Consider the following 23,515-nt stretch of genomic DNA (forward strand, 5'->3'; position numbering starts at 1 on the left):
TCAGGAAAACAGAGGGTGTAACAGGGAGGGAATCTGTCTCAACCCTCAGAGAGCGTTCCTTGCCAGAAAGGGGCCTGAGGTGGGGCGAGGGGTAGGGAAGCAAAGTCAAGGGTGTTTCCTTTCTGCCCCATTGACCCTTGCCTGGGAATCTTGGATTTGTCATGTCAAACAATAGTTTCAATAGTTCCATTTAATGTCAAAGAAATGTCTGCAATATACAGTACATCCTGAAATATACAGATATCCACGAAAACAAGCTAAACATTAGAACCCTAAAGCCCCCCTCCCCCCATGCACTAGCAGCAGCAAAGCAGCGACCCTCCCCCACCCCCACCCACTTCCACAAAAAGGAACAGCACCTTCTACCCACCAAGCCGCCAAGAAAGACCATGATCTGCAGTACGACAAAAACTAATTGTTCACCCGACAATTCAGCATGCCACAGGCTCTTTCTCGCCCTGATAAAGGGAAAAAGCGATGTCCCCCCCTTCACAGCGAGCGGGGAACTTAGTGCAGTCTGGAGCACTGCCAGGGGAAAGACCCCACTCAAATCCAACCAAGTAATATTCCTGCAACACTCTCTGAGCAGTAAAGCCGACGTTCCACACACTTGGAGAGCAATAGCTGCCTTAAAGGTGCCCACATCAAAGGATGTGAAGAAAAGTCAGCCATGATTGAATGGCAGAGCAGATTAATGTGCCAAATGACCTGTGATGGCCACACTCAGGTACCACATTCAGTCTGGACCACCCAGCTCTAGCAAAGATGTTTAACAATAAAGAAAAGACTTATAAGGATAGACCAGGACTTGAGAGACTGACGGAGAGGGTTGATAGGCTGGGACTCTATTCCTTGGAACACAGGCGATAGAGTGGTGACCTTATAGAGGATCACAAGGGGCATAGATAGGGTGAATGCACTGTCTTTTTCCTAGGGTAGGGGAATCAAGAACTGCAGGCCACAGGTTTAAGGTGAGATGGGAGAGGGATTTAATAGGAACCTGAGGGATAATTTTTTCCACCCAGAGGGTGGTCCATATATGTGACAAGCTGCCAGAGGCAGGTACAATAACAACCTTTGAAGAATAATTGGACAGGTACATGGATGGGAATGTTTAGAGCAGGGGTTCCTAACCTGGGGTCCACAGGCCCCTCGGTTAATGGTAGGGGCCCATACATTAAAAAGACTGGGAACCCCTGGTTTAGGAGGATGTGGGGCAAACGGTGGTGAATGGGACTGGCTTAGAGGGGAATCTTGGTCAGCATGCACTTGTTAGTCTGCAGGGTCTGTCTCATTGTTGATTGACTCTGAGTTGGTCAATGGTTTTCAAGTACCCAGGGGTCAGCTCAAGCCTCGTCAACCTGCGTCTCACAGGAGGGCAGGACCCAGAATGCTGAACAACAGGCCCCCGAGGCCCAGGTACGGGGGAGCTCTGGCTCCCACCCCCGCGTTGCACAGGTCGGTGTCGCAGCAGGTGTTGTTGTAGGAGAACACGATGCCCATGGCCGTCTTGGTCCCGCAGACGCCGCACAGAGACGTGGACACGCAGCCCTTCTCGTACAGCACCAGCTTCTGCTGTCCTGTGGAACGGGGGAAGCAGCACAGGGTTTGGGTCACTCAGCAACAGCGACGGTGTGCACAGTATAGTCTAACACAGGCCCCTTCCCACTAACCCCGTCAGCCCTGGGGGGGTGGGGGGGAGAGGACAGTGTCTGACCAACAGCCTCACCCCCCACCCAGTCCCAGAGGAGAGAGGGGACAGTGTGTGACCCATAACCCCACCCCCCACCAGTCCCAGAGCAGAGAGGGGACAGTGTGTGACCCACAGTCCCAACCCCCACACAGTCCCTGGGGAGAAAAGGGCAATATATGACCCACAGCCCCACCCACCCAGTCCCAGAGGAGAGAGGGGTAGTATATGACCCACAGCCCCACCCAGTCCCAGAGGAGAGAGGGGTAGTATATGACCCACAGCCCCACCCAGTCCCAGAGGAGAGAGGGGTAGTATGTGACCCATAGCTCCACCCCCACCCAGTCCCAGAGGAGAGAGGGGTAGTATGTGACCCATAGCCCCACCCCCACCCAGTCCCAGAGGAGAGAGGGGTAGTATATGACCCACAGCCCCACCCAGTCCCAGAGGAGAGAGGGGTAGTATGTGACCCATAGCCCCACCCCCACCCAGTCCCAGAGGAGAGAGGGGTAGTATGTGACCCATAGCCCCACCCCCACCCAGTCCCAGAGGAGAGAGGGGTAGTATATGACCCACAGCCCCACCCAGTCCCAGAGGAGAGAGGGGTAGTATGTGACCCATAGCCCCACCCCCACCCAGTCCCAGAGGAGAGAGGGGTAGTATATGACCCACAGCCCCACCCAGTCCCAGAGGAGAGAGGGGTAGTATGTGACCCATAGCCCCACCCCCACCCAGTCCCAGAGGAGAGAGGGGTAGTATATGACCCACAGCCCCACCCAGTCCCAGAGGAGAGAGGGGTAGTATGTGACCCATAGCCCCACCCCCACCCAGTCCCAGAGGAGAGAGGGGTAGTATGTGACCCATAGCCCCACCCCCACCCAGTCCCAGAGGAGAGAGGGGTAGTATATGACCCACAGCCCCACCCAGTCCCAGAGGAGAGAGGGGTAGTATGTGACCCATAGCCCCACCCCCACCCAGTCCCAGAGGAGAGAGGGGTAGTATATGACCCACAGCCCCACCCCCACCCAGTCCCAGAGGAGAGAGGGGTAGTATGTGACCCATAGCCCCACCCCCACCCAGTCCCAGAGGAGAGAGGGGTAGTATATGACCCACAGCCCCACCCAGTCCCAGAGGAGAGAGGGGTAGTATATGACCCACAGCCCCACCCAGTCCCAGAGGAGAGAGGGGTAGTATATGACCCACAGCCCCACCCAGTCCCAGAGGAGAGAGGGGTAGTATGTGACCCATAGCCCCACCCCCACCCAGTCCCAGAGGAGAGAGGGGTAGTATATGACCCACAGCCCCACCCAGTCCCAGAGGAGAGAGGGGTAGTATGTGACCCATAGCCCCACCCCCACCCAGTCCCAGAGGAGAGAGGGGTAGTATGTGACCCATAGCCCCACCCCCACCCAGTCCCAGAGGAGAGAGGGGTAGTATATGACCCACAGCCCCACCCAGTCCCAGAGGAGAGAGGGGTAGTATATGACCCACAGCCCCACCCAGTCCCAGAGGAGAGAGGGGTAGTATATGACCCATAGCCCCACCCCCACCCAGTCCCAGAGGAGAGAGGGGTAGTATATGACCCACAGCCCCACCCAGTCCCAGAGGAGAGAGGGGTAGTATGTGACCCATAGCCCCACCCCCACCCAGTCCCAGAGGAGAGAGGGGTAGTATGTGACCCATAGCCCCACCCCCACCCAGTCCCAGAGGAGAGAGGGGACAGTGTGTGACCCACAGTCCCATCTGGTCCAGAGGGGGATAGAGGACGGTGTGTGGCCCAGAGGAAAGTTGTTCAAACACCGTCCTCCCTTCCTGTGGGGTTGGATAGGAGATATTGTCCTTTCCGCTCTGTCCCCCTCACTACTCTCAATGCTTTTTTACCCTTCGTTCCAACAGCTTTGCTGGTGAAGCAAGTCTCCGTGGGCATACACATCCTTGGGAACTTCAGGCAGTCACTCGGTGTCAGAGCTGGAAAGATGCAGGTGTAGCACTTCAGTGTTTCACCTGGTGGGAAAAGCAAAGAAACCGCTCTGTAAATTACAAGAATCCTCAATCAGCTTGTGAAACTCTTCACACTGCTAGTGGTCAGAGTTCCATTCCCACTGCAGAGCCTCTACATTCTCCCTGTGTGGGTTTCCTCCGGGTGCTCCAGTTTCCTCCCACATTCCAAAGACGTACAGGTCGGAGTCAGTATGCAGAAGGCATGCTATGTTGGTGACATTTCCGGGCAGCTCCCTGCACATCCTCACACTGTGTTGGCCATTGACCCATTTCACTGTATAAGACATAGGAACGGAATAGACCATTCAGCCCATCGAGTCTGCTTTGAGGCTGGTTGATTTATTACCCTTCTCAACTCCATTCTCCTGCCTTCTCCCCATAACCTTTGTTGCCTCGTCTTATCAAGAACCTATCAGTCTCCGCTTTAAATATATTCAATGGCTTGCCCCCTCTGCAGCAGTCTGTAGCAATGAATTCCACGGATTCAGCACCCTCTGGCGAAAGAAATCCCTCCTCATCTAAATGGACATCCCTCTATTCTGAGGCTGTACCCTCCCGTCCTAGAGCTTCCAACCCCACCCCCTCCATTCTTCTGAACTCCAGATAGTACAGGCCCAGAGTCATCAAATGATCCTCAGTGTTAACCTTTTAATGCCTGAAATCATTCTCGTGAACCTCCCCTGGACCCTCTCCAATGCCAGCACAGCTTTTCTGATAAGGGACCCAAAACTGCTCACAATACTCTGAGTGTGATGCGTCCAATGCCTTATAGAGTCTCAGCATTGCAATTGTCCTTTGACATGAATGCTAAACTTGCATTTGCCTTCCTTACCTGCAAGGATCTCAGGTCCTTTTGAACCACTGATTTTTGGATTTTCTCCCCATTTAAAAAACAGTCTACTCCTTTATTCCTTCTACCAAAGTGCATGATCATCTGCATCCTGACACCGTCTACATCTGCCATTCTCTTAATCTGTCAAAGTCCTTCTGCAGACTCCCTGCCCCTCCACCTCTCTTCATATTATCCACAAACTTGGCCACAAAGCCATCAACCCTGTCATCCAAATCATTGACGTACAGCATAAAAGGAATCGGACCCAATACAGACCCCTGCTGAACAACTCTATTTACCGGCAGCCAACCAGAAAAGGTCCCCTTTATTCCCACTCTTTGCCTCCTGCCTGCAACCAATCTTTTATCCATGTGAGTAATTTTCCTTTAACACCATGGGCTCTTTATCTTGTTAAGCAGCCTCGTGTGTAACACCTTGTCAAAAGCCTTCAGAAAATCTAAGTAAACAACATCCACTGACTCTCCTTTGTCTATCCTGCCTGCTTTTGCCTTAAATAAAACAGATTTGTCAGGCAAGATTTTCCCTTCTGGAAACCATGCTGACTTTGGTCTTTTATATCATATGCCTTTAAGTACCCCTAAATATCATCTGAAATAATGGACTGCAACATCTTGCTGACCACTGACGTCAAACTAATTGGCCTACTATTTCCTTTTTAAAGAGTGGAGAGACATTTGCAATGTTTGAAATACATGTAACTAATAAAACTAGGCTTTAATATTTATCTTTACCTTATTAGATACAGGTGATGACTCTGTGAACCTAATTTAATAGCTCCTGTATAATGAATGTCCCTACAGGGAAAGGTTTGGGGTATTAGACAAAATTTGCTCTCGGCTAGGTGTCGGGGTCTAATGTGCTCCTTTCTGGAGAGTCAGGAACTTCCCTTTCAAGCATTCACCTGTTTTCCAAATTGGCTTTATTGTATCTGACATAGGTCGTGAAATTTGTTGCATTGTGTCAGAACAGTGCTAGACATAAATGTTATTAAAAGAAAGTGCAAAAAGTAATGAGTTGGTGTTCGTGGGTTCGTGTTCCATTCAGACAGAGAGGAAGTTCCTTTTCCTGAAGCGCTGAGTGTGTGTCTACAAGCTCCTGTAATGAGAAGAAAGAATGTCCTGGATGTTGTGGGTCCTCTGTGATGGATGTTGCCTTCCTGATACACCACCTTTTGAAGATATCTTGGGTGGTGGTGAAGCATGCCCCCATGATAAAACTGGTTGAGTCTACAACCCTGTTGTGCCTCTTTCAATCCTGCGTATTGGAGTCTTCATCCCAGATGGAGATGCTCTCCACCATACATCTGAAGGAATTTGCTAGAATCTTTGGTGACGTACCCCACTGTAAGATAACATTAAGTTTGGCTTTATTTGTCACACGTACATTGAAACATACAGTGAAATGTGTTATTTGTGTCAACAGCCAACACAGTCCAAATATGTGTTGGGAGTCGCCCACTTCTGGCACCACCATAGCATGTCCACAATTTACTAACACTAACCCATACAACTTTGGAACATGGGAGGAAACTGGAGCACCCAGAGGAAGCCCAAACAGTCACTGGATGACGGTACAAGCTCCTTAGAAGGAATTGAACCCCTATCTTCTAATCGCTGGCGCTGGAAAGCATTATGCTACTTACTGCACTACCACGCCATTCCAATTTATTTTCTATAGAGTCATAGAAAAGTACAGCACAGAAGCAGGCCATTCAGTCCATCTAGTCTGTGCCAAACTACTTAAACTGCCAAGGCCCATCGACCTCCACCCAGACCATAGCCCTCGATACCCCTCCTATCTAAACTTCTCAATCAAGCTGGCATGCACCACTTGCACTGGCAGCTGATTCTGCCTCTCATTCTAAGCTTTATTTATTCTTCTGACTCATTGTGAGCCCCCCCCCCCCTCGCCCTGTGAACTTGCCCCTTTCTGTAACCTTTCAAATTTATTGTCATGGGTGTACATACCCAGTGTATAAATGTCATGAAAACTGTTTTTAAATTAGCTTAAGTTATACACGTCCAAATAAACAACATACTCATCTTGTCATGTTGTCTTCAGCACTCTGGTTGAATGCCTTAGTTGGGTGATCTTTCATTGATTCCATTATAGTTATTATAAATAAGAACATAATAAATAGGAACAGGAGTAGGCCATGTGGCCCGTTGAGCCTGCTCCGCCATTCAATAAGATCATGGCTGATCTGGCCATGGTCTCATCTCCACCTACCTGCCTTTTCCCAATAACCCTTAATTCCCCTACTATGCAAAAATCTATCCAACCACTGCTTCATTGGACAGAGAATTCCTCAGATTCACCACTCTCTGGGGAAAGGAGATCCTCCTCATCTCCATCCTAAATCTACTCCCCTGAATCGTGAGCCTATATCACCTAGTTCTCGTCTCACCTACCAGTGTAAACAACTTTCTTGCCTCTATCTTATCTGTCCCTTTCATAATTTTGTATGTTTCTCTAAGATCTCCTCATTCTTCTGAATTCCAGTGAGTACAGTCCCAGGTGACTCAATCTCTCCTCATAGTCTAACCCCCTCATCTCTGGAATCAATTTATTCTATAGATTTGCTGAGTACGCCCACAGGAAAACATATCTCAGGTTTGTATATGGTGACACATATGTACTTTGATAATAAATTTACTTTGAACTTGGCATTAATCTTAATGCAAGAAAGAATGATAAAAGAAATATATTCCAAGGTAGTGTAGGGGTGCCTCAGGGTCACCTCTGGAAACTGATAGCAGTGGGGGAGAAGTTGTTGTTTAATACTAAGATGCGGGCCTTCAGATTTCTCTCTGTCCTGCCTGATGGCAGCATTGAAAACTGGGCATATTCTGGAAGGTGAATGCCACTTATCTGAGACATCACATCTTGAAAATGACCTTGATGTTACGGGGAGCTGTACCCAGAATGGAGGTGTTGCAATGACAATTGTCCCACTGCAAGCCAAGCTCTCCCAGACATTAAACGGGAAACAGTTCCTAAAACACTCAGTGCATGTCTTCAGGCTCCTATACCTCCTACCTGATGGTAGTAATGAGAAGACGGCATTTCCACAGTACTATACAAAGATTACTGTGTTCCTACTTCCCCATCCCATTGAACTATATATGCCACATTGCTCACTGGCCTGCTGTCTGCTGGTTACGTCCAAGGTTTGATTTGCTATCTTTCCAAGGATTTCCAAGTTCCTTGGCCCCCATGATCTTATTTTCACCATGGATGTCCAGTCCCGATACACCTCCATCACCTACCAGGAAGGCCTCAAAGTTCTCTGTTTTTTTCTGGACACCAGACCTAAAGCAGTTCCCCTCCACTACTATTCTCCTGCGACTAGCAAGATGTTCTCATTCTAGATAATTTCTCATTTGGCTCATCCCACTTCCTTCAAACAAAAGGGGTAGCCATGGGCACTGGCACGGTACCCAGCTATGCCTGCCTGTTTGTCAGCTATGTGGAACAGTCTATGTTCCAAGCCTACATTAGTGATTGTCCCGCAATTTTCCTACGCTATATTGACAACTGCATTGGTACTATTTCCTGCACCCATGCTGAACTTGTTGACATCATCCATTTTGCCTCCAACTTCCACATCTCTCCCTCCCCCCCCCCACTTTCTGCTTTCCGCAGGGATCACTCCCTACACGACTCCCTTGTCCATTCGTCTCTCCCCACCGATCTCCCTCCTGGCACTTATCTTTGCAAGTGAAACAAGTGCTTCACCTGACCCAACACCTCCACCCTCACCACCATTCAGGGCCCCAAACAGTCCTTCCAGGTGAGGCGACACTTCATTTGTGAGTCTTTTGGGGTCATATACTGTGTTTGGTGCTGCTGGTGTGACCTCCTGTATATTGGTGAGACCCAACGTAGATTGGGAGATCACTTTGCCAAGCATCTACACTCCATCTGCCAGTAGAAGTGGGATTTCCCAGTAACTCCCCCCATTTTAATTCCGCTTACCATTCCCATTTTCCTTGCCTGCCCATTGCCTCTCTTTGGTGCTCCTTCCCCCCTTTTCTTTCTTCCATGGCCTTCTGTCTCTTTCGTCTATCAACTTCCCAGCTCTTTACTTCATCCTTCCCCCTCCAGGTCTCACCTATCATCTTGTCTTTCTCTCTCCCCTCCCTTCACCTTTTAAATTTACTGCTCAGCTTTTTTCTCCAATCCTGCCGAAGGGGTTGGGCCCGAAATGTCGACTGTACTTTTTTCCCTATAGCTGCTGCCTGGCCTGCTGAGTTCCTCCAGCATTTTGTGTGTGTTGCTCGGATTTCCAGCACCTGCAGAGTTTCTCTTGTTTTTGGTTGCCGTCTGGCAGTAAATGTCTGCAGTCTAACTAGCCTGTCTGCTGTCTGCATTCTTTGCTTCTTCACTCTGGATGCCTGCTGCTCGGCTGGTGTGACTTTGTCTCTCAGTGGGTTTCCCATTTGTTGCCTGGCCAGCACGCTGTCCCTCTGAGACTGCCTCCTGTCTGAGGTCCCTCTCCAGACATCTGCGGGGAAAATAGGAGGAGACCATTCAGCCCCTTGAACCTGCCAGTCAATTAGATGGGCCAGGGACTGGAGGCTGGAGTCTCTGAGGCTGAAGGCCTGTCTGTGGGTGGGTGGGTGGGGAGAAGGGAGAAATGGCACTTGTTTTGTTGTTGTCGCTGCTTAAGTTGTTCTGCTGAGCATGGCCGTGCTGGCACTGGAATGTGTGGTGACAGTGCAGGCTGCCCCCAGCACATCCTTGGGTATGCTGATTGTTAATGCAAACGACTCCTTTCACTGTATGTCTCAATGTACATGTGATAAATAAATAAATACGAAACCTACTCCCTGCCCTCCTTTCTGCCAACATCCAACATCTGAGAGGTTCACAGTGAGGTCTCCCCTCTTGTGGTCGCCCCTCCAGTCAAACACTCTTTATCTTCTCATGGAACCTTGTAACAAAAGTACCAAAATATCGGAAGAAGATTAACAAAGTGCATCTTCATGATCGATGAGACTAGGCAGGTTAATGGTTCGGCATAGACTAGATGGGCTGAATGGGCTTTCCCTGTGCTGTAGTGTTCTGTGGCTCAATGGCTGTATTCTCTACTCTCCACCCTTTTCCCATGGAGTTAGCTGCTACCAGGGTATGGTAATCCCTGCTCCTCTGCCCTGCCCACTCTGCCAGCTAGAACATAGACATAGGAACAGTACAGCACAGTGCAGACCCTTCAGCCAACTAGGTTGTGCTGACCTTTTAACCTACTCTAATGTCAATGTGACACATAGCCCCAGTGACCATGCCCCCGATTTCTCTTCCTGTTTAATCCCTTCCTCAACAGGATTCAACCACTCCTCTCTGGGGCAAAGACTTCTCAAGGCTTACAACACCCTTATAAGGTTTACAACTACGGTAAATGAAAGGTGTTTTAACAAAATGGAAAGGATGCAAAGAATGTTTACAACCATGTTGCCAGGACTTGGAGAGGTTGGACAGGATAGGACTGAATTCCTGCAGACTGAGGGGTAAAATCATGTGGGCACTTGTATGGTGAATACGCAGACTGTTTCCCATGGAAAGGGAACCAGAAAAGCAAGTGGACATAGGTTTAAAGTTTAAAGTGAAAGGAGAAAGGGACGCGAGAGGCAGGTGAATATGTGGAATGAGTTGCCTGAGGAAGTACTTGAGGCAGGAACGTTTCAATATTTAAAAGACATTTTGATACCTACGTAGATAGGAATGATTTAGAGCGGTGGTTCCCAAGCCCTTTTGGGTTACTGTCCCCTTGGCCCCCAGATCAACTCCCCAGCACTCCCCTCTACTTTTCCAGTCGTTATATAAAAACTACAAAGAATTTTTATTTACGATGTATTGTGAAAGAAAACAGGAAATTCAAATTCAAAATTGTAACAAGGAATTGCAATTTTTTTCAAATCTATTTAAAGCTACAAAAAATAATTTATTTGTAAAAAAAAGTAATAAACAATTTTAGAGTGTACATTAGTAGCCCAACTATTCACCACTTCATTGCTTTTTCACCTTTGAGTGAGATGGGTGGGCTTGGTGTGGTGATATCAGCTTCTCAACATCAGGCTGAATGTCACTCAGGAGCCTCCGATCCCCACATTCAGTAATTTGCAGTCGGTTTCATTGCTTTGAAAGAAGCTGGGTGACTGCACAAAACTGCTCCACTAAATATGATTTTGGAAATGCGATAAAGAACATCTTGACCTTTTTCCATGGTGCAGTATAGTGTTCAGAGGTTTTTTTCTGCAACCAAAAATCTTAATATGATTTTTTAAACGTCGGCTTCAGCTCAAAGTCAATTTGTAGCGAGATCAGTTCTTCCTCCATTCTTCCTGTTCAACCTTCATTACAAGTGTTCAGGAATAGATTTATAACCAAATCTGGAATTCGGATTGAGAGAAGATCCTGAAGTCTTTCTGACGTTTTTATGTAATTCACGCAGGTGGGCATAGTATATGTGAAGGTCATCAGGTGATATTCTTTCTTTCTCTTCCAACTTAGAGAGACTCAGAAATTGTAAAAGGTCGCACGGCCACTGTTGAACTTAGGGTTAACTTGGACAGAAATGTAGAGAAGATTCACATCATTCCGTTGCAATTGAAGACTGATTTCATTAAATTTGCAAATAGTTCTGGCAAATAATCAGTGTCATGCCTAATATTCTTGAGTTGATTATTGAATAAAGCATTCAAATCTTCAAAGAATTTTATCACAGTTTCAAAAAGCTTCTCAGGAGGCTTCCTAACTTCTGTGTGGGCACACACTCAGTGATTCAGGAACAGCTTCTTCCCCTCTGTCATCTGATTTCTGCATGGACACTGAACCCATAAATACTACTTCAGTATATATTTTTAAAATTTATTTCTGTTTTTTTGCACTACTTATTTTAAATTAAAATAAGTTAACAAATTTCACAACATATACCAGTGATTCTGATTCGGACTCATTCTCAAAGCTCTCAAAAATAGTCAAGAATGGAGAGCATGGGAGTTGATTTCATATACTGCTGTATTTAACCATTTGTGCAGCCAATCACTTTGGGTTTTTGCCACATGATGTTGCCTGTGAACTGCACAGCAAATGGTAAAGCAGTTAGCTACAGCTTTTTTGAAGAAAGTAATAAACCCACAGTGGTGTCTTCTATCTGTTGTACAAGCAAGAATGTTGGTGAACGGAATGTCCTTCTCTTTGAAAAATTGCTCAACAACTTATAATATTGATTCCTCCTTTGTATCTGTGTCTAGTCCTCTTTCAAATAACAACTCCTGAACCATGCTTTCATCTTTTATGAAGCAAACATAACCAAGAAGTGGAAATTCATCACCTGGCAGGTTGACTCTTCCAAATGTCGAGCATATTCTGTTGTCGTATGTGTGTTCCACAATGTGCCTTCCACATGCTCCAACATTTCATATATTCGACTTTGAACTGAGTGGAATTATGTTAATTATTTGGTCTAGCGGCTTATGCAAAACCATTCTCAGAACCTCCATTACTGCTGACAGAATCAGTTCTTCTCCGGTTGTATCGGGCTTTCCAGATTTAGCAATGAGCAATGAAATGTGGTACAAAGCATGTTAGCTACCACTGTTCTGTTGTGAAGTGTGGGTGAACATGTTTTGAATGGATTTTAGTCTCTGAAAGTTTTCATGAAATGACTGAGAATAAGCCAAGTTCTTGTTTGCTTTATCAGAACGTGTTCTCTTCAAATGTTCAAGGAACCTGGATGGTTTCATTGCCTCATTTGAAAAAAAAATTCTCAAACAACAGACATATTGGCCCCTGTTAGGTGCTTGGTTCTGGTATAAATCCATCTCTCAGATGTTCCACACTATACTCTCTAGACTCCTTTTTCATTGGTCTGCTTCTGCCAATTTCATTATGGATTGACAACCATCCTCAAATGCCTGTCATTTAAGTCCACTCTCAAGCACTGCGATCAATAAAGGGGAAAGTTATAACATCACCACCGCTCAGGCAAAACCTGATTCTCTGCCTGAAGGTACATAAAATGGGGCAGTGATATTTCAGTTGGGCTGTAGGCTAGAGAAATATGGTCAAGACCACTCAAAAGGGCAAATTTTGAACCTTGCATGACTGAACGCCATTCCCTAGTTCATAGGAATTGTATCACTGCTTGATTAGAGTATGGGAATTGTATGAGCTTACTGCAGTAGTGAACAGCAGTAATGGGCCCGGAAATAATACGACTTCCTCTGTCCAAATTTCCCACGATATGGCAAGTGTCACATTGCTTTTCAACAACTATAATGTGTTTCAGGCAAATTCTAATAGAACATTGGGTTAGCAAGAGATGAGGCACTGAGGATCAAATAAGTGGTAAATAAATAGTCTCTTAAATTAAGCCTGTAATCGCTCAGCAGCCTCCCTTTGCTACCGAGTGCCTCCCCATTGCTTCCTTTATTGCCCCCTTAGAAACTCCCACTGTCCCTAGGTGAGGGGGATGATATAGCCCACTTTGGGATCCACTAGCTTAAAGGGATTAGGGGCCAACCACAGGCAAATGGATACCTTGGTCAACATGCAAAGGTCATGGCATTTCTGTGCTCTATGACCCTGCAACTCTATCCCTGAGTGAAGAGTCCACAGCCTCTGTCCAATGGCCATCCTTTTTTCCTGCAGCAGCACTCCACTCATCTTTCAGGTTTCCACTCTCTCTATACATATTGTGTCAGTCACTCTCCTGACATTAAGTTCTCTTCTCACTCCAGCAGGCTTCAGTGACAGCAGGTCAACTACACCCGAGCTCCCCACAAAGTTTGGATCCCCTTCCACTGTCCCTGGAGTGACTCGTATTCCGTGTCCTCCTCCAGACACAGAACAAACTCCACGTATGGTCACCAATCTCATGCATGATCAATCACCAATCACTCCACAATAATATTGCTATTAACAGCCAATAGAATCTCCACATTAAAGGCCAATAATACTTCGGAATTTGCAAAATAGCTGGCCAGTGGTAAGATTCTCTCTAGAATCCTTCATTTGCATCTTTATCTTGGTATGGCGAATGGCTCGGGTCTCCTGCTGTGCAAAGGGAGCCATGCTCTTCAAAGACCTTTCTCGCCTGAGTTGATAGCACATTATTTGTAATCTATTCTTGCCTGGACATTATCTTAACACACCCGCCCACAGAAACACACACACACACACACACACAAACGCGTACACACAGTGGTGCAGCAATTAGCTCTAGTGACCTAAATTCAACCTGAGCCTCCGGTTCTGTCTGGGTAGAGTTAGCATGTTCATCCTGTGACTCCGTGGGTTACTCCCGGGTCCACCAATTTCCATCCACGTCCCAAAGCTGTGCGGGTCAGTGGGTTAGTTGGCTGCTGTAAGTCACCCCCAGTGTGTGAGTGAGTGGCAGAATATAAGGGGAGTTAATGGAAGTTTGAGTAGGATGCTTCATGGTCAGTACATATTCAGAGGGCCGAAGGGCCTGATTCTGTGCTGTATCACCCTATGACTATGATTCTAAGAATAGAGGGACTGCACCATACCACCCTTTGGCCCATCAAGTCTGTACCAACCATCAAGCACTCATTTTACAATAATGCCACATTGGTCTCATTTCCCATATTTCCTTATTGCAGATAAGGCCGTTCAGCCCATTGAGTCTATGCCAGATCAAAGCCCAATCCCAATCTTCTCCAATTGTCTCTATAACCTGTTCTCTCCCACATTCCCATCAAATCTACTCCAGATTTTACACTCACCTACACACCAGTGGTCAATAATCCCACACAACCTACACACATGGGCGCAGAACTCGGGCAACCAGAGCAAACGCACAGGGAAATCATGGCACCCTCTCACAGATGGCGCCGGAGCCTGTACTGCTGGATTGTGAGACAGCTGCTAACACAGAGAGTCGGTGGGCCTGGATGTTGCCAACAACATAGTCTCTGTTACTTACCGATGGGTAAAAGGAGGCAGAGGAGGGAGATAAGCTGGATAGACTTCATCCTGGTGAAGATACTCTCTCTCTGATCTCGTAGTAAATTTGCAGCAGGATGTCACTGATTAAAGTTCTCTCTCGTAAACTCCGCCCACATCAATATAGCCAATATCACCAGCAAAGACCATGGACAATCCAATTAGGCCAAAATCTGGTTGGAACTCATCCAAGAGTGGGCAGATGATCCCTCTGGGTTAGCCGTCAGGATGATGCATCCATTTTAACTTTATTATCCTCCCCCATGACTCTCTCTATCTCTATTCCTATTGCTCACTAACTCTCTGTCTTTCACTCTCTCTATCTCTCTCTCACTCTCATTTTCTCTGTCTCTAACTCTATCTCCATCTCTACCTCTCACTAACTCTCTCTCTCTCTTATGCTTGCTCCTCTCCCTCTCTTTCTCCATCTTTCCCTGTCCTCAGGTTGTAAAGTCAAAGTCAAAGGCACCAGGCTTTAGGAAGAAGTCAAGCTGAGTTTATTGTCAGATTTACAAGTACATGTGTGCACAGGTGCAATGAAAAACTTACTTGCAGCAGGTTCACAGGCACGCGGCGTCAGATACAAACATTTATAAGTGTGAGGTGCTTCATTTTGGTTGGTCAAATATGATGGCAGAATATAGTATTAATGATAAGACTGTTGACAGACTGGAGGATCAGAGGGATCTTGGGGTCCTATGGACTATAGGACCCTCAAAGCTGCTACACAGGTTGACTCTGAAGACATACGGTGCATTGGCTTTCATCAATCGTGCGATTGAGTTTAAGAGCTGAGAGGTAATGTTACAGCGATATAGGACCCTGGTCAGCCCCACTTGGATTACTGTGCTCAGTTCTGGTTGCGTCACTACAGGAAGGATGTGGAAGCCATAGAAAGGGTGCAGAGGAGATTTACAAGAATGTTGCCTAGATTGGAGAACATGCCTTATGAGAATAGGTTGAGTGAACTCGGCCTTTTCTCCTTGGAGCGAAGGAGGATGAGAGGTGACCTGATAGAGGTGTATAAGATCATGAGAGGCATTAATCGTGTGGATAATCAGAGGCTTTTCCTCAGGACTAAAATGGCTAGCATGAGAGGGCATAATTTTAAGGTGCATGGAAGTAGGTACAGAGGGGCTGTCAGGGGTAACTTTTTAACGCAGAGTGGTGAGTGTGTGGAATGGGCTGCCGGTGGCGTGGTAGAGGTGGAAACGATAGGGTCTTTTAAAAGACTCCTGGATGGATACATGGAGCATAGAAAAATAGAGGGCTATGGGTAAAGCCTAGGTAGTTCTAAGGTAGGGACGTGTTCGGCACAGCTTTGTAGGCCGAAGGGCCTGTATTGCACTGTATGTTTTCTAAGTTTCTATGTTTACAAGAAAAATGCCTTTATTGTATCTGCCTCCACCACCATGACTTGGACTCCACAACCATCTGTGGCAGCTATCCCTGTTTTTTCCACTCCACCTGCTTATCATCCACACACTCCAGTCACTGTTCTTCTTCCCCTCACTGTTCACTAATGCCCTCCTCACCTCCTTCACTTTATTCCATGCTCCATCTTCTTCTCCTATCAGATTCCATCATCTGCCGCCCCTTGCCACCTCCACCAATCACCTGCCAGCCCCTTCTCCATCCGCCTATCACTACTCCTCACCTGGATCCACCAATCACCTGCCAGCCCCTTCTCCATCCACCTATCACTACTCCTCACCTGGATCCACCTATCACCTGCCAGCCCCTTCTCCATCCACCTATCACTACTCCTCACCTGGATCCACCTATCACCTGCCAGCCCCTTCTCCATCTGCCTATCACTACTCCTCACCTGGATCCACCTATCACCTGCCAGCCCTTGTTCCACCCCTTCCCCTCACCTCCGGGTGCTTCTCCCCTATATTTCAGTCCATATGAAGGCTCTTGACCTGAAAGGTTCCTGCCCATTTCCCTCCACTGACGCCGCATGACCCACTGAGCATCCCCTCCCCCCCACATTTTGTGTGTTGCTAGATAGCAATGGGACTGTCCCCATTGGTCCACGTTTCAAAGACCTGGGGATATAGATGTATGATTCTGTGCAAAAGGGGAACTGAGAAAGTTCCCGATATGGTGAGGATCTGTTATCCTCTTTGTAAGGGGGAGGGTTGTAAAATCCAGACATTTATAAGGGAAATGGGGTGTGTCTGAGGGAGACTAGAAGATAGTCATACAGGAGTTTATAGAACATAGAACAGTACAGCACAGTATAGGCCCATTGTCCCACCATCTTGTGACGGCCTTTTAACCTAGTTTAAGATCAAACTAACTCTTCCCTCCCACATAGACTTCCATTTCCCTATCATCCTTGTGCGTATCTAAGAGTTTCTTAAATGGTAGTGGAGGTCTACAATCACCAACGGCAGTGTGTTCCATGCTCCCATCCTTCTCTCTGTAAAAAAAACTTACCTCTGACATCCCCCCTGTAATTTCCTCCAATCACCTTAAAATTATGTCCTTCTGACACTTCACCTGTGAGTTGGCTGGTGTGATATAGTGTGTCCGGTGCTCCCGGTGCAGCCTTCTATATATTGGTGAAACCCGTTGCAGACTGGCAGACCGTTTCGCTGAACACCTACACTCTGTCCCCAGTGGCCACACATTTTAATTCCACGTTCAATTCCCATTCCGATATGTCTATCCATGGCCTCCTCTACTGTCGAGATGAAGCCACACTCAGGTTGGAGGAACAACGCCTTATATTCCGTCTGGGTAGTCTCCAACCTGATGGTATGAACATTGATTTCTCTAACTTCTGTTAATGCCCCTCCTCTCCTTCTTACCCCATCCCTAATTTTCAATTTTAATTTTAATTTTTTTCTCTCTCTCTCTTTCCCTCTCACAATAACTCCTTGCCTGTTCTCCATCTTCCTCTGGTGCTCCCCTCCCCCTTCCTTTCTTCAAAGGCCTTCCGTCCTATGATACACCCCCTTCCCCAGCTGTGTATCCCTTTTGCCAATCAACTTTCCAGCTCTTAGCTTCATCCCTCCCCCTCTTGTCTTCTATCATTTCAGATTTCCCCCTCCCCCTCCCACTTTCAAATCTCTTATTATCTCTTTTTTCCGTTAGTCCTGACGAAGGGTCTCAGCCCATAACGTCGATTGTACTTCTCCCTATAGATGCTGCCTGGCCTGCTGCCTTCCACCGGCATTTAGATAGATAGATAGATAGATACTTTATTCATCCCCATGGGGAAATTCAACTTTTTTTTTTCCAATGTCCCATACACTTGTTGTAGCAAAACTAATTACATACAATACTTAACTCAGTAAAAAATATGATATGCATCTAAATCACCGTCTCAAAAAGCATTAATAATAGCTTTTTAAAAGTTCTTAAGTCCTGGCGGTAGAATTGTAAAGCCTAATGGCATTGGGGAGTATTGACCTCTTCATCCTGTCTGAGGAGCATTGCATCGATAGCAACCTGTCGCTGAAACTGCTTCTCTGGCTCTGGATGGTGCTATGTAGAGGATGTTCAGAGTTTTCCATAATTGACCGTAGCCTACTCAGCGCCCTTCGCTCAGCTACCAATGTTAAACTCTCCAGTACTTTGCCCACGACAGAGCCCGCCTTCCTTGTTGCTTCAATTTCCAGCATCTGCAGATTTCCTCGTGTTTGCGTCCTTTCGTATTAGTCATTTCTGCCCTGGGAAAAAAGTCTTTTGGCTATCCAATTAGTATATGCCTCTTACCATCTTGTACAGCATAAGACCATAGGGCTGTAAGACACAAGAGTTGGATTAGGGCTTTTGACCCATTAAGTCTGCTATGCCACTCCATTATGGCTGATTTATTACCCCTCTCAACCCCATTACTCTGTCTTCTCGCCATAACTTTTGACACCCCGACTAATCAAGAACCCATCAACATCTATCAAGTCACTTCTCATCCTCCTTCACTCAAAAGAGAAAAGGCCTTAGCTCACTCAACCAAAAAAATTTACAGAGGTTACAAGGTTAAAGAACAGTTTGCAGAGATGTGAGTCTGGGACTGACTGGGTTTCCATTCCAGGATGTAATGGGCCAAATGGCCTTTTCAGTTTTAATGATTCTTTGGCTTTAGTTTATAAGACAGCTAAGGTTGGGGCTGATTTTCCAGAAATAATCTGCTTTCATGCATTCCTACTGAACCACATGCTACGCGCAAATAGTAATTTTCTAATTGGAATCACTGGAGCCTGGAGCTCGAGGGGCTCGTGATTTAGCCGATGAAAGGATCTATTCTGCATGCTGGACAATAGTTGCAGGCTGTGTCCTGGCAACCACAACTAGGCCCCATCCTCCATCGTGGCTTCTCTCCAGGTGGGTCAAAGTTCAGATGAAATCTTACACGTCCATGGAATTGTCGAGACCAACACAGTTTGCTTCCTTGTCAGTTTTTTGCACATGTGGGTCAAAAGGACCAGGAATAGGACAAACAATCATTGCTCCACATGATCTTCCTCCTCCTTTCCTCTCCAAAATCTATTATCTTCTCTGGCCAAACGTGAGTTCGTGCACTTTGAGCCATAGAGTCTACAGCATGGAACCAGGCTCTTTGCTCCAATGTCTCCATGCTGACTGTGTTGCCCAGTGAGTTTATCCATAGCTCTTTAAAAGCTCTCCCATCTGTGTACTTATCCAGATGGCTTTTACGCTAATGTACTTGCCTCAATCACTATTTCTGGCAGCTCATTCCAAATCCGCACTGCTCTTTGTGTGACAAAGCTGCCCTTGCTCCTTTAGGAGGTCAAATGTAAATGGGCAGTACATTGTTAATGACAGGACCCATTCATGTACAGCGGGAGCTAGGAGGTCCAAGTCCATCAATATCATCATGATGTGCCATTGCCTTCTTCTGGGCAATGTCTTTAGAGGATGGGTGAGCCCAGTCATTATCAATACTCTTCAGATATTGTCAGTGGTTGCATAACCAGGTTTTGTGCTATGCTCATTGGACCATCCGCAACCCGCTCCAATGGCTTCACGTGATTGGGGAAGTGGCGGGGGGCTAAACAGGTGCTACACCTTGCCCAAAGGTGACCTGCAGGCCAGTGGAGGGAAGGAGCACCTTATACCTGCTTTGGTAGAGACGTATCTCCCCACTGCCACCCAAGTCCACAGCTCCCTGAAAGTGGCTGTACGGTTTGATGGGGTGGTAAAGAAGGTATTGCAATGCTTGCCTTTATTAGTTGCAGCTCTGAGTTAGAGTCAGTGAGTTATGTTTATAAAAACTTAATAAAACTCTAGTTAGACTGCATCTGGAGTACTGCATTCAGTTGTGCTCACACCACCATCTCCCCCATTACAGGAAGGATGTGGAGGCTTTGGGGAGGGTTCAAAAGAGGTTTAGAAGGGTTAGATGGTATGAACTATAAGAAAGGTTGGGAAAACTTGGGCTGTTTTTTCTGGAGTTGCAGAGGCTGACAGGAGACCTAGCAGAGGTTTATAAGATTACGAGAGGTGTAGATGGAGTAGACAGCAAATATCTGTCTGCTCCAAGTGTGGCCTCATCACAGCACTAGAGGAGGCCATGGTCTCTCCATCTGCCAGAAAAAGCAGGATCTCCCAGTGGCCAGCCATTTTAATTCCACTTCCCATTCCCATTCCGACATATCAGTCCATGGCCCCCTCTACTGCTGCGATGAGGACACACCGAGTTTGGAGGATTAACACCTTACATTCCATCTGGATAGCCTTCAACTTGATAGCATGAACCTCAATTTCTGAAACTTCTTCTAATGGCCCTCCCAACCCTCACTATTCCCCATTCCCATCTCCCTCTGCCACCTTATCTCCTTATCTGCCCATCATCTCCCACTGGTGCTCCTCCCCTTTCCTTTCTGCCATGGCCTTCTGTTCTCTCCTATCAGATTCCCCCTTCTCCAGCCCTTTTATCTTTCTCACCAATCAACTTCCCATCTCTTTACTTCATCCCTCCCCCTCTCCAGGTTTCACCTTTTACCTACTGCCTTGTATTCCTTCCTCCCCTCCCCCACATTCTGTCTTCTTATCTTTTTCCACCAGTCCTGATGAAAAGTCTTGGTCCGAAACATCGACTGTTTACTCTTTTCTTTTGATGCTGTCAGGCCTGCTGAGTCCTCCAGTGTTTAATATGTGTTGCACTACATTTACTAATTCTTCCTCAAAGGTTAATTTCATTATCAAAGTATGTATGCAGAACACAACTTTGAAACCTGTCGTCTCCAAAGAGCCACAGAATACAGAAAACCATATAAGTGGTTGAAAGAATGACGTTAATTCATCCCCCTGCACGAAAAGAGTAGGAAACAAAAACTTGCAATCCCTAAACACACAAACCTCTCCCTCGCACAAAACTTAACATTGGACCCGAATCCCCCAGCTCACCAATCCTCTACAAGAAAGAATGGGTGAGAGCACGAGAAAAGCATAGAAAAGAGAGAGGCCAATATGAACTACAGTCCAATCCACAAATCCCAGAATTTTGATAACACTTCTGAGAGCATTGGGACCCAGTGGCCCCTCCGACGGCAGTGACTTGAACCAGCAGCCCCTCTGAAGGCGGCGACACTGAACCAGAGGCCTCTCCAATGGCAGTGACTCATCACATTTTCTGATGATAAATAGAAACAAAATTGTTCGGTTTAGTATGGAGTTCAAAAGCCAGGCAAATAGATGTAGGACGTAGCGGCTAGCACAACGCTTTACTGTGGCAACTGTAAGATCGGAGCTCGATTCCCACTGCTGACTGTAAGGAGTTTGTATGTTCTCCCTCTGATCACGTAATTCCTCTGGGTGCTTCACTTTCCTCACACTCTCCAAAGATGTACGGCTAAGGTTAGTACACTGTGGGCATGCTGTGCTAGCATTGGAAGCTGAGTGACACTTGCAGGCTGCCCAGTGAAACCCTCACTGATTTGGTTTGATGCAGAATGACACGTTCCACTGGATGCTTTGATGTACAAGTGACAAATAAAGCTAATATTTATCTTTTTGAGCGAAGGAGGAAGGAAAGACAGAGTACCACACACAAAACGTCGGAGGAACTTAGCAAGTCATCTGGCATCTCAATAAAGGGTTGACGTTTTGGGCCGAGTCGCATATCAGGGCAGACGTTACTGAACTGTCTTATGGAAAGAAAGATGTGATTAATGCAGGAAGGAGGGTGGTGAGATCCAGGCATTGATAAAAACTGCACATCAGCCTCAGCTTCCTGCCTATTCATACAGTGTGTCTGTCTAAATGACACTTGCACGTTGCTACGTAATGAGCCAGCCAGCTACACAGGCCATGGAGTCTCCATTGTTACGCTCATTCAGGGGAGAGATCACTGGATAGTTGGATATCAAGTGATTGGTGGGGTAAGGGGAGGGCGCTGAGGTCGATCAGCCACGATCTTGCTGAATAGTGGAGCAGCCGTGCAGGGTGAGGCAGTACGCTCTTAATGTTTTCCTACCGTGAAGAAAATCTAGAGGTCTAACTTAGAGTGGATCACATTGCTGCTTGTCCTAATGTCACGCAGCAGGGTGGCAGGCCTTTCTGCCTATCAAACCTATGCTAGCCATGAAAAACACACTTCCACTTATCTCACACTAATCCCATTCATTCTCCCACCTTCCCACCAACTCCACCCCACCCCACCCCCGGATTCAACCGCCCACCTACCTGATTTACAGCGACCAATTAATGTCAGCCTCCCCACATCAGGTGGAAGCTGGGCCTCCTGGGAAGGGAACAGGGAGGATATGCAAACAGTGCACAGGTTCAACACGATATTATGGGATCTTGCTGTGCTTCATTAGGCCCCGTTGTTCTGATTATAATTCAGAACAGGTAGGTTTTCCTGAAAGGTGCAACAACTTGCACCAATGTCACTCGACTCACACTAATGTAGTTATTTTATTTATTTTGTCCAATATATGTAATGTATAATATCTGTTCATGTAAGGTTTCGTTTTCTCAGAATCATAATTCAGGCGTCTCTGAATTTGTTATTCCAGCGGATCACAGGAACCAGTCTCCCCACTATGTCAACACCTGGTTGCCTCAGTAAAGCTTCCAGCATAATCAGAAACCACACCCCGGCCATTCTCCCTTCTCCTGTCTCCTATCAGGCAGGAGATACAAAAGCCTGAAAGCGCGCGCCACCAGTAGCTTCTGTCCCACTGTAATCAGACCCGTGAACCGGCGTCTTGAACGATAACGTGGTCTTTTGGCCTCACGTTCCGCCGCGTTGTGACCTTGCACTTTATCATTTACCTGCACGGCGCTTTTTTTCGGTAGCTTTTACACTTTATTCTGCGTTGTTATTGTTTTACCTTGTTCTGTCTCAACGCACTGTGTAATGATTTGATCCGTATGAGCTGTGTGTGCAAGACGAGCTTTTCACCGTATCTCTGTACACCAGACAACAATAAGCCATTTTTTTGCGGCAGCAGTACAGTGCAATCACATATAATTACTATAACCTACAAAGTAATTAACTAGTGCAAAAGATGAACAATGAGGTAGTTTTCTTGGGCCGTTTGGAACTGATGGTGGAGGGGATTAATACAGTGTGGGTCTGCAGGTGGTAATGAGAAGAGGGCATGTCCCAGATGGCGAGGGTCCTTAATAATAAATGCTGCAAAGGGATAATATTCATGACATTTCTATCCTGTGTGTGCCTGCCTGTGTCAATAAACTTGAGCGTGAAAGCTGAAAGTTGGTACAGAAATAGTCTCCATCAAAAGCTTTATTGTCAGTGTGAGTTGATGCCACCTTGTGGAGCTATCAGATACTACAGGCTTGTATTCCTCTCTTCACGGCTGATGAAGGGTCTCGATACGAAATATCAACAATTTATTCCCCTCCATAGATACAGACTGACCTGCTGAGTTTCTCCTGCATTTTGTATGTGTTGCTCACGATTTCCAGCATCTTCAGAAGCTCTTGTGTCTCCAGACCATAATGAGCTATCTTAGCTATCTAACAGGCCATGTATTCGGGGAGTGGGTCGGCTG

At 46.7% G+C, this 23,515-nt stretch overlaps 1 protein-coding gene across 1 annotated transcript; it reads right to left on the reverse strand.

The window, feature by feature from the left end:
* Positions 1–360: 360 nt before the first annotated feature.
* Positions 361–14,570, reverse strand: LOC140737909 (sperm acrosome membrane-associated protein 4-like). Its single transcript, XM_073064704.1, has 3 exons — positions 14,497–14,570; positions 3,572–3,694; positions 361–1,580 (listed from the first exon to the last, which is right to left on the reverse strand). Exons 1-3 carry the CDS (start codon positions 14,543–14,545, stop codon positions 1,369–1,371), a joined length of 384 nt encoding a protein of 127 aa, XP_072920805.1. The 5' UTR covers positions 14,546–14,570; the 3' UTR covers positions 361–1,368.
* Between the last annotated feature and the right edge of the window lie 8,945 nt (positions 14,571–23,515).

The sequence above is a fragment of the Hemitrygon akajei genome, chromosome 2 (assembly GCF_048418815.1).
Source record: "Hemitrygon akajei chromosome 2, sHemAka1.3, whole genome shotgun sequence".
NCBI classification, from domain to species: Eukaryota; Metazoa; Chordata; class Chondrichthyes; order Myliobatiformes; family Dasyatidae; genus Hemitrygon; species Hemitrygon akajei.